Genomic DNA, 11944 nt, shown 5'->3' with positions numbered 1-11944 from the left:
TACCTCTACCTATGCAACAAGCCGCTAACCTTTGAAACAAAATTATAAAAGTGAAATAATTACAGGTACATTATGAAAGGTTTAAATTGATATCTCTTAGACGGCAGCACACAATCATACAATAAATTAATTGTGCCTTCATTTTTGCAACAATGAATTAATTATAAGTAGCCCATTATGTATAACTAGTTGCTTGCAAGCTTATGAATATTGGAGCATTGTGGATATTATAAAAATGCGCCTGGTTGTTCAAATGTGCAAGGTCATTAATACATAATGTCAGTGTTACTATAACACTGTTACATATACAGCTTTTTCAATTAAATTTAATCATCTCATGCATATTCAGAAATGATTCATGCATTGATGAAGCAGCATATGTGACTGGCCTGAACATAGGCAGTGACTAGATTTTGGGTGACTGAATTGAACCCAGTCAGTGCTGCAGCACGCCTATGGAAATCAAGTGTATAGGCTGGAATTGTCTGGCCAATATATATATATAGTTATGCTTTGTGTCAGTATAAAACTGGACATCATCTTGACAGTCATTCTGTTGAGATGATCACTTCCTAGGACAATGATGGGCAACCTTTTGCACTTGGTGTGTCAAAATTCACCAAAAAAAACCTAGCATGACTTGTGTGGTGTGTCACTTTGGAAAAAAACATAATTTCGCAATATGTATAGTTTAAATAACAAAATGTATAATTTTAATATATAACTGTATTTAATAAATCAAAAACTATTTACTACCATTATTTCCATGTACAACAATCTATGGTACCTCTTGCAGTTTCCACGCTGATTTCTCTCTATTCTAGTTTCAATGTAGTCATGAATAATGAATAATAGAATAATAATAAAATGGTAATAATATGATAATATACTACAATAATAATAGAATAATAATAGAATGATATTTTATATATATATATATATATATACATATATATATATATATATATATATATATATATATATATATATATATAAATGTAATGTGCATAATTCCCATGGAGTAAACAACAAAACCACTGGACCAAATCACACCAAATTTGGCCACAAAAGACATTAGTCATCCAATCAATCTGCATGCGGCAGCGTGTCAGCAAAACTGGCTAGGCGTGTCAGTGCTGACACGTGTGTCATAGGTTGGCCATCACTGTCCTAAAAACTAGGCTTCTAAATAACTCCAAAGCTGGCCAAATAGTTACAATCAGGATGCCACATTGTTATTCATTTTAAAGCACTGTTATTATCAAGTAGCCAAGAAACCTATTAGTTACAAATTCTAATTCGAATGGTGTCTCTTTTTGAATACAGTAGGTAGTTTTACTGAATGTAATATCACTCAGTAACTGCTCCCCATTTACAATATGGGATACATCACATATACTTTAGAAGGAAGACAAAAGTAATGTGGGATGGGATGATTTAGGACTAGTGACCAAACTGCAATTCAGAAAGGGTTTGTGCGACATCATTCCATTTGTGGGTAGGGGGCAAAGCACAGTCTATGGTAGAATTGTGCACGGATTTGTTTCCCTTCAGTACCGCATAATGGTAAGGGCCCTCCCAGTACAATAACCCTCCTGCAACGAAAGCAAGCGGGAGCCGATCTTGGCTCCTCCTCCCCTATTCGGCATCACAGTTTAATCTTTTTTTATTAATCTCAGCAAACAAAAAGAAAACCCTCATTCTGTGAAAACTACCACCAGCTAGTTACCTCTTCTCTACTAGAAATGCTCCAAGAAAGCATTAAAACCAAAGCAGAAAGGAGATTGACATGTGCCAGGAAAAAAGAGGGGTTTTTAAGGTAGCGCAGGGAGGATAGCTCCAGGAGGTCATTACTCTTCCTTACCTGGAAGTGGGAAGCACCCGGAAGAGAAAGCGCATGCACCTGCTTGCAGCACCGCCTCCTCTAGAGTAGGAAACAGCTTTAAGAACTTGCCTCCTTTACATTTCTTAGAAAGAGTGGGTGCATGGCGTGCAGGCCCAGAAGAGAAAGTACATGCTCCCTGTCTGCTTGAAGTACCTCTGCTCTCTTTCTCTAGAGTAGGAAACAGCTTGGCCTCCTTTAAATGCCTTGGAAAGAGTGCTTGCATGTTTTGCAGGTCTGGGAGAGAGAGCATGCATGCCTTCTTTCCTGAAGCACCTCTACTTTCCTCCTCTAGAGTAGGAAACAGCTTTGAGAACTTGCCTTCTTTAAATGCTATGGAAAGTGTGTGTGTGTGGTGTGCAAGCCTGGGAGAGAAAGCGCACACCCGTCTGCCTGCATCACCTCTCCTCCTCTATTGTAGGAAACAACTTAAATGCCTAAAATGACGGGAAGGGGAGCCTGGGAAGTCCCTCCCCCCCCCAATAATGGGCCGGATAGGAAACTAAAGTTTCGACTCCCTACAGCAAAAACGGATGTCTGCCCACCTGAATTTGGGAAGCTCCTGAAAAAAATGGATCACGTCCCACCAAAATGGATCATGGTTTACCCAGATTGCACAAACCTAGTCTATGGAATAGAGGGAACATTTGCCAGTTTGGATATAGAAGGAAGCACTAGTACAACAACTTCCCGGGCCGGGGGGGGGGGGGGCACAGTGCAGCTCCATACAAAACCTTACTGAGCTGTAAGGTAAAGGAACTGATAAGCTGTAGCTGGTTACCTATGGAATTTTGATTTCAAACCTACCATTACAACTTGCTTCCATACAGCCAAAACCACTAGCATTGATGTTCTGATGGTAGTCACAGACAGATGTGCTCTTTTTTATTACATTGGTGTACCATACTATTTCATAAACGTTGCCTGTTATTAACAGCAGCATCTCTCCTGAGATGAGAAGACCTTCACAGCGATATTACCTGATGCTATTAGTAACTAAAATGCTAGAGGTTGAATCTCAGATTTTCAGAAAGCAAATCATAGACGTTGCAATAATTTTTGGTTCCTTCACTAAGTGATTTTTTGGTTCCTTCACAGTCCACACATTCAAGCACCAAGATGTGTTTTCCTTATATATGAAAGGATCCCTGAAATTCAGTGTTTTTTCTTTAATTCATATCAAAAGCACTGCATAATAAATAAGCTTAAACCCGATAAAATAAAGGGATCATAAGCAGCTAAATAGTTTTAGACCAAAAACGGGCAACAGCGACTGCTTTAAGCTGTTCTTCCTCTTTGCATTAGACAGGGCAATGTGGCAAGCATACAGATGTGGAATTGTTTGTTCTGCTCCACAGCCGTACAAAGTGGAGGATTCTTCTAGATAGGACCGTTTTGCCAGGCTGTCTTTGGATCTGCCAACTCCATTTCTGAATCTGTTCAGTGACTTCCAAGTTGCCCATTCTTGGTTTGTCTCTTGAGGAAGATCCTCGGGGGGGGGGGGAGCGGGGGGGGGATCCAGTTGGAATTGCTAGATTTTGCTGCATACAGGGATATTCTTGCTGTTGCTGGAGGAACATTTAGAAGAGTGGTGGTCCTCATGAAACTTTTCTTGATTTAAGTCTACTGAGAGGAGGCTGATAGCCATATAGTGGGTGGCTTTCACAGTGTTCAACCTTATTTATCTTGCAATTGGCAGAAACTTCCCGTCGCACATCAGGGGGCAATGCCAGCTAGAGTCTATCAACAGGTGTAGGTTTAAGACATCCTGTGATTATTCTACATGTCTCATTCAGTGTTGTACAGGATACTATATAAACTGATTTTTTTTTTTACAATCACATAGAAATATTCAGAATTTTTTTTTATTGATGCTGAGTACATTCATTATTTATTTCATTCGTTAGCAATATGCCAATTTGGATGGGAATGTCTTAGGGTAGTTTGTGAAAGTTTATTTTGCAATAAGCAAAGCTAAAAGGGTTAAATTAAAAACTGTTGGACAAGTGGAAAAACACAAGTCAAAAACTGGCACTGAAGTAAATATCTGTTTAATTTACAAACATCAGTAAAGATACTGATATCAGTCCAAATAAGACAAAGCAACACTGTATTACACATGTACATCTAACTTTTTCTTTTAAAAAATTGAAAAACCCTTTTCACAGGGTACCCCGAGATTTACTGAAAAAAGAACACAACCCACTATGAAGAATTATTACCAATTCTATATTGAGATTTAGCAGCAACATGTTAACAAAGGGAAACATTAGGGCAAGTAAAGTAGTTTTAATATTTGGGAAAAGTCACAGTTCTTGGTAGTACAGCCTCTCTCTTTTAATTTTAAAGGTAAGGAACGCCAAGGGAATATTAGTTTGTAAAGATCTACTTTCTAGTGTTATTTCCTACACATCATTTTGTAATGTAATAATATTTAGGGGAAATGATCACTTCTAACACACTTGCCATCTACTGTAAAGACATTTTTCTTCATACATTACAAGGACTTGAGAGATGCTGCAATTCTTTGCAATCATATCATGAAAACTACATCAGATGTTGTTTCCAGCATCTTTTCCTAGCAGTGACAGCAGATGATAAGTTGCTAAGGTAAAAATTAAGAACCCAGACCAAATCTATTTACCCCATGACAACATGCTATATTAGTCCTATTGCAAATATCCTGATTTTAAGTCTTTGTTTTAAAAAAAACAACAACAGGAAATACAAAAATATCAGGACAAATATAAATTAATATATATTAAAGCATTGTAAAAACAGTAAAAGGGGTGGCCTAAATGTTAAGTACAGTGTACTTTGATACAATAAATATTTCTCAATAAACCGAATACTGTATAGAGCTGTTCGGAACTCATAGAACCAAAACTCCATATAATACCTAATTTTCCCAACAATAATCTATTTTATCGTCCCCTTAACATTTATATTACAACAAATTAATACTGGAAGAGGGTAGATAAACACTTATTGGATTTCTTTTCCTGCTAACATGCCGACATAACAGAATACATCAGTAGATTTTAGGATTATGGTGACTCCTCTTCTGTCTGGGAGGCAAGAGGCTTAATTTTCCCAACATGATCATTTGTGTGGTAGGTAAAAAGAATCACCTATGTGTTAAATGGATCATTTTCACCTGACACCCTCTCTCCCATTCCATGGAAGAGTTTGATATGCTCTTGTTATGAGAGTAAAACCAAGACCAAAATCTATTGTTAAAAATAGTAACATAAAATATTTTTTTTAAAAAAAAGTCCCATACTTTTTCAGCAATAAGATGCCAGGATTGAAAGTCACTTGAACTGGGTGCCTATTTATCTTCAGTGTGCCATAAAGGATGGTTGAGGTCAATAAGCAATTAAATTTCCGACTGCTGTTGAAATGTTACCAGTTTCTCTTTTTAAAAAAATCTTCAAAGCTCTTGCTTACAAGAAGTCTCAGTTCAAGCATTTGAATTTTTGTTGTTCTGGCTGTTGTTGCAATTAAAGAAAAAAGTCTTTATTCTCATAATAAAAATAAGTCTGTTCTGTATTTTACAATATATTTCAAATATTTCCACTATGAAGCATTAATTAGTCCGAGACACGGTCAATCAGTATACAACATTTTTAAAAAAAGAGGACAAGTCGGGCAAGTTGGGCTTGCTTAGGAGGGGCACTTTGTACAACCACACTTCACCACCTTTTCTACTTCATCCACGAAAGAGGACCCATCTGTGCATTCAAAGGAGTATTTCCGCCTCTTGCTCCTCAGCGGCCTGCAACACTGCCCACTTGCGCACCCTCCCGTGCACTCTAGTCTCGATACCTTCTTGGTCGTCTGGCATGCGGTGTAACCTTGCTGCTTTTGGAAGTAATCTCTGATTCGTTCCCCTCGACAAGAGATTTCTGGAACAAGGAAAGAAAGAACATCCCCAAAATGACATAATCACATGCAGATATCCATCCTAAAAGGGCAACTACCACGCTAATAAAATGCTTCTAAATATAGTTTCCTTGTTTTATGTTTCGTCTAACTTAGAAAAATAATTATTGTGATATAAAGTGGATTGCCCATTCAGATCGGCTTATTTTTCACCGATGGCTTGCATCTAAGCCATAAATACAGTACTATTACAATGACAAGAAAATTGGAAATTTAAATCTTTCCCTTTATTACAAAAATACACATCATCTGCTCTTAACCGTGAAGCCAGCTGGTTTCTTTTACTATTGGGAAGTGCTTGAGACAGCATGCAATTTTGTTTATTAGCCCAAGAGTTAAATATTATTCAGTCTGTTATTTAATAGAAACTACATTCCACCAACTTCATAAATTACTGAGGCATAAAACCAGTTTAAATAGGAGACATCTGGTTTAAACGCTTGACCCCCCATATTCTATTCTAGTCACACTGATGCAAAATGCAAAATAAATAAATATCAGCACAAGAAAGAAAGAGAGCGAAGGGGGAAAAGACAGGAGAAATAAAAGAGCCGTGATAGATAAGAGGAGAAAAGAGCAAGACAGCGGAGAGAAAAAGACACCCTTTTTATCCATCTCACCTGTATAATTCGCTGTGATAAATCAGTTGAAGATGAGAGGTCAAAAGTAGAGTTTGTGATAAAACTAGGAGCAGAATCATTGGATTTGGCTTCGCAGTTGCAGAAGGTAGAGAAACAATAAATACAGAAAGATACAGCAGGTAAAAGGTGGCAGTTTAAATATAGCAAAAAAGTTGCTTCTGAATAAAGAAAAAGATTTGCACAGCAAAATCTTGGATGAAAGAAAAATCTTCCAAGTGCTAATATTAAATTCAAGGACTACTGTATTTTTTTAAAAAAACTTTCTTTCTCTCTCCATTACAAAATAATTATTCATTTTAAAAAATGTATTTCTTATGTGACAAATTTTGTATCGCTCTTTTATGGGGGAACGAATGGGGAAAGAAAATGTAAAAAATATTAAAAAGTGTACTATGGATGTAAAAGGATGGATTTTCCCCATTTTCTATGTTTTCAAAATTAAAGGATATTTTCCCCTCTCGTTAATTGGAATGATGATGATCTGACCAGATTATTTACCTTTATCGCAGCTGTCCCCAGTGTATCCGCTGCTGCATTCGCAATACGGTTTCCCAAGGCCTGAAAGCCTGCATTTACCATGTTTACATCTGATGGACTGGCAGGGGTTAAACAGTTCTTCATCTTCATCACAGAGGACTCCCCCATGTCCCTGCAGGCATTTACAACTGTATGAAAATGCATTGATTGGCAAGCAGGTACCATGCACACATCTACAGGGGGAGACAAGCCCAAGAGAATAAAAATAAATTATTCATCCAACCTAAGGCTAAGCGACACGAACTAGAAATGTTTCGAACTGTTTTTAAGAAGGAAAATTGCGGGTAGATTTATTTTTGTTTCTTTTTAGATTGCACTTTTTTAGCAAAATGTGGTAGTTTGCATCAAACAAATTGTTATGCAAGGTTAGTGCAAGGATAAAGAAGCACACAGATTGTTATTTGGTTAGTGAATAGACTGCCGCTGTAGATGTGTTATGGAAGACCTGAAAAGGATATCACACAGCTACCAGATTCTGCATTCCTCAAGCAAGCAGGTCATAGGCCCATACGTGTATAAATGTGTATGACCTGGGAGCAAAGAATGCAAAATCTGGGGGAAAATGATTTCATATGATAAAGATATTACAGTAACAAGGAAGAAAACAAGACATGGCTTACCTGTGATTTCGATACCACCCCACCCACCCATTTCCATGAAAAGGAAAAGAAAAGGAAGGGAGTGATGAAATACATTGAATAAATAAAAAAGATCAGCCAAAAATTGCAGCTCATGCATATTGTTCTAGAAGCCATCGCAAAGAAAAGAGCTCAACATTCTGGCAATTAATGCTGATATTTGGAACATGGTCAAGGCTGTCCACCAGTCTTTGTGGTTCTGCATATTATATCCATACTGAAGTCACTCCACTGGCTTCCAATTATTTTCCGGGCAAAATATGAAGTGTTGGTTATAATCTTTAGATCCCAGTTACCTACAGGATCATTTCCCCCCATACCTCTTTTATCATTTATTTTACACTGTAGAAAAACCATCTTAAAGAGGACAAAGTAAACCACTGCCAGCCCCTCCAGACATTTGGTAGCCTTCTTTCTCCCCAGCCACACCCCTTTGCTTGAAGGAAATAGATTTTTTTTAATGGTTCGGGCCCAGACTACTTGAAAAACCGTATCTCTGCATACAGACCAACACAAGCACTGTGGTCTGCGGAGGAGACCCTGCTCTCGGTCCCACCCCCGTCTCAAACGCGGTAGGTGGGAACGAGAGAGGGGACCTTCTCCATGATTGCTTCCCACCTCTGGAACTCCTTCCCTAAAGAACTAAAAATGGCCCACTCTCTTCTCTCCTTTAAATAGCTTTTAAAAACCCATCTATGAAATCTAGTTTACGGAGAGGAGGAGGACTAATGAATTTTTATATATACCCTCTCCTACTTATCAGACACCTACTTTTGCTCGTTAGAAGTTGTATACTATCTTAGCTTTAATATTTTAGTCTAAATTTTAATGACTTTAAAAATCGTATCATGTTGTAAATGTTTGTGATGAATTATTTAAGTTGTTTTTGTATAATTTTATTGAGATTGTTTTACCCATTGGTTTGATTTTTTTTTTTGCATTAAATGTTTTCTACTGTGTTATTTTCCTGGAAACCGCCCTGAGTCCCCTCAGGGAGATAGGGCAGGTTATAAATAAAGTATTATTACTATTATTATTTTAAGGATCACACCATAATCTCCTTGCAGAGCTTGGCTTGGAATAGGTGGGCGCATGTATATATATGAGATGCAATGGATCCCCTTCCATTGTTTACTGGGAATGAAGTATCACAATTGCATCTATTCTGCTTTCTACCCCCAGGTTCCCTGATAGCCAAATAAAAAGTTAGGGCCCAAATGTACCAGGAAACAGTCTCATGTTATACTGGATTTTAATACAAATTAAAACTTTGAAAAACATTTTGTTTCAATCTAGCCACTTTTTAAAGTCAATCGTTAAATTTACCTTCAGCTAAGATTTTCAGTGCACCAGTTAGACCCCAATAGCAGAAGGACACAGTCAAAAACTAATGTGAGAGGTTGATAGCCTGCCATATTCCAAAAAGTATAAGCAAATGTGAAATATTACAAATAGGTGTTTTACAAGGACTTACTTATTTCCCAGACAAGGATCATTTGCTTGCTGATCACACAGTGTTCCCGTCCATCCTCCTTCACACTCGCAAGTAAAGCCTGACTGGCTAGTCTCGTGGCAAGTTCCATGGACACACACCTTCTTATGACAGGGCTCACAGCCTGGAAGAATTCCTACTTGCAGTGGGACATTCCTAAAGTCTTGCAGTTCGCTATTGATGTACAGATTACGGATACAGCCATGAAAACTGGTTCCATTTTGACCTGGGGACTGTCGTAATGCAGCAACATTGTTCTTTATAGGCATGCCTGGAAAAGAAGGCATCATTAACTGAAATGAATTATTCATGATAACTTTGATTATCTATGGAATTTGTTCTTTTTTGCACAGTTTCTAAAGAGTTCCAAATCACTTTTTAATGTTAAATAGTAATAATTTCAATTGCTATATTGTGAGATTGCCACAGCTTCACCAACTGATTCAATATCCAACATGACACTATATATTTTACAACTTGATAAACATTTGCTGATTGGTGACTTAGAGATTTAGTAACTAAGACATTCTAGTTCCAAGCAGACGCCACAGAATGATACTAAAGTCTAAAGGTTTGGGGACAGAAGAAGATATACATGTGGATCTCACGGCAGTGTCTAGGACAAGTGAAATTTAGCTCAGCATCATTAACATGCCTAGTTTCAAAATAGATTGGGAAAAGGTAATTTGACTTTTGTTGTTGCTACTATTACTATTCTTATTAAGCTGATCTCAAGATTATCTGGGATATAAGATTATTTCTATTTTGCCAAATTTAATATATTACTCTTATCTACAGTAGAAACAGATTCCCTTACCTCCTACATAAAGCGGAGAATCAAAATTCAAAGTGGATTGTTTAGATAAGTTAGTGATGATCTTAGGACTTCCTCCATCAATTGACAAAGACAGGATCTGATCCATCGCAAGTAATTCAACTATGTGGAAATTTCCATCATTGATTGTCTCAACACTGAAATAAAAATAATAGGTATTTATTTTCTTTAATGTTTTATAATGTATGGGAAGGTGGTCTGTGTTATCCTTAAACACATTGTAGGTGAGCCATATTTCTCCAGTATTCAGAAACATCAATTAATAGACCAAAGCAATTTTCCTGATTGTAGATGGCCTGGTGAACTTAAACAATTCCACCTGTCAATAATCCTCCACTATGTGCTAGGTTTCATGCAGTGAACTCATGCAGATTCTAGACAAAAAACCCCAGATGTTCAGATACCATGATTGGTAGCATAAAAGAGATTGTGATTTTCTTGTTGACTTCAACATAATTACTAGGAGTGCACATCAATCACAACATTCAGCTTAGACCTGCATTTGGAAATTTAGAAAACAGCTTGGTTTGGCTCAGACCAGTTTAGAAGCAGCTGGACTTGGTTCTGAATCTAGAACTTGATTAAGAAATGCTAGTATTTGTGCCTCACATCAAGTATAATTTAGAAATCAACAAATGGCTTATAGTTTGTTCTTTTGTCAGAACTAGATAAATCTGCAGGCACAGCAACCCCTTATGGGGGATTTATACTTACCTAACCACAGATACGTATGTGCAGATTTCTTTGAACTACAGCCATTTTTTAAAAAAGGAGATACACAAGCTTCTTGGTGAAATTGAGTGTAAGTCTGAAAGGTAGCTTCTCTTTTTACTGAATACAGCTTTTTTCTGTAGAATCATAGGACCTCAGTTGGACAGTCCAATCACCTGTCATGCAGTAATATACAACTAAAGCATATCTGGGAGATGGCCATCCAACTTCTGTTGAAATAACTCCAAAGAAGGATAGTCTAACCCCACCCCCATGCCACCTATTCCACTGCTCAATAGCTTGACATCCTTTGGGCCAGTGTTGCATTATCTACATCTTCTTTTCTCTTTAGGTCAGGCATGAGGGCCAGATGCGGCCTCCTGAGTACTTACCACCGGCCCTCCTTATTTTCCTTGTCCTCTTGGCATAAGGACATGGTGGCCCCCTGCATTCTTATGTCAAAAAGGTGAGGAAGGGAGGCACACAGCAGCTGAGAGCCCTCTGGGGCACTCTCAGCCATCGCCTGTATTGAGTCCTCTTGGTATAATGCCAAGAGGACAGCCCGAGGATCAGGAGAAGTGGATCAGGGCAGTTGCTGCCTGTCTTGCCTTTCTCCCAGCATAAGGATGAGATGAGCAGCCCTGTCCTTATACTGGGAGACAACCTGAGGATGGCCGCTGCCCTGCCCTTTCCTGGCCCTCCCCACCCAGTGTGTGCTTGGCCCCCTTCCCTCCTGGCGCGGCCCTCCTGGCTGGGTCTGCAATGTGGCCCCAAGGCAAAAAAGGTTGTGCATGCCTGCTTTAGGTGATGATGGAAATTGTATGACCTCAATGAAGCCTTGGGAACAATACCCCGATGCCCCCAATGCTTCACTGAATGAAATAACTCTAAATAATAAATATAATACTTTTTATTTTTCAGAGGCACGAGGTGGGACACAACATAGTTAAAAACACATGATTATAAAACATGATGTAAAATACATATCTCAAAACATATTTCTATGAAATACATATATTAAAATACAAAACAAAGATTAAAATACAGTAAACACAAGACGTCTTTAAAATTCATAGCTAAAAATTGACTGGTTAGGTCTGCAGCGGGAAATAGGCCTTCAATTGTCTCTTTAATTCCAAAAGCTGATTAACTTGTCGGATTTTTTCTGGCAGGTCATTCCACAATCTGGGGCAGCCGATGGAAAGGTCCTCTGGGTGACCGTTGCCAGTGAGGTTCTGGCTGGAAGGAATGACACCCCACAAA

The 11944-nt window shown here is 38.1% G+C and overlaps 1 protein-coding gene across 13 annotated transcripts in view; it reads right to left on the bottom strand.

Moving 5' to 3' along the window:
• Positions 1-3917: 3917 nt before the first annotated feature.
• The window catches only part of slit2 (slit guidance ligand 2), a 344726-nt gene continuing 336699 nt past the window's right edge, over positions 3918-11944 (bottom strand). For 9 of the 13 annotated variants that reach the window (XM_062982132.1, XM_062982134.1, XM_062982133.1 and 6 more), the window contains 4 exons: positions 9953-10107; positions 9118-9406; positions 6967-7178; positions 3918-5790 (listed from right to left, as the gene is read on the bottom strand). In XM_062982132.1, the coding sequence (XP_062838202.1) occupies positions 5549-5790; positions 6967-7178; positions 9118-9406; positions 9953-10107 (898 nt within the window). In that variant the 3' untranslated portion in view covers positions 3918-5548. Of the gene's footprint in view, positions 5791-6447; positions 6537-6966; positions 7179-9117; positions 9407-9952; positions 10108-11944 lie in introns of all 13 variants that reach the window. The other 4 variants (XM_062982137.1, XM_062982141.1, XM_062982140.1 and 1 more) reach the window with 3 other exon arrangements.

The sequence above is a fragment of the Anolis carolinensis genome, chromosome 5, assembly GCF_035594765.1.
Source record: "Anolis carolinensis isolate JA03-04 chromosome 5, rAnoCar3.1.pri, whole genome shotgun sequence".
In the NCBI taxonomy this organism is placed as follows: domain Eukaryota; kingdom Metazoa; phylum Chordata; class Lepidosauria; order Squamata; family Dactyloidae; genus Anolis; species Anolis carolinensis.
Note: the sequence above shows the minus strand (reverse complement) of the source record. Positions and strands in the feature narration are given on the sequence as shown.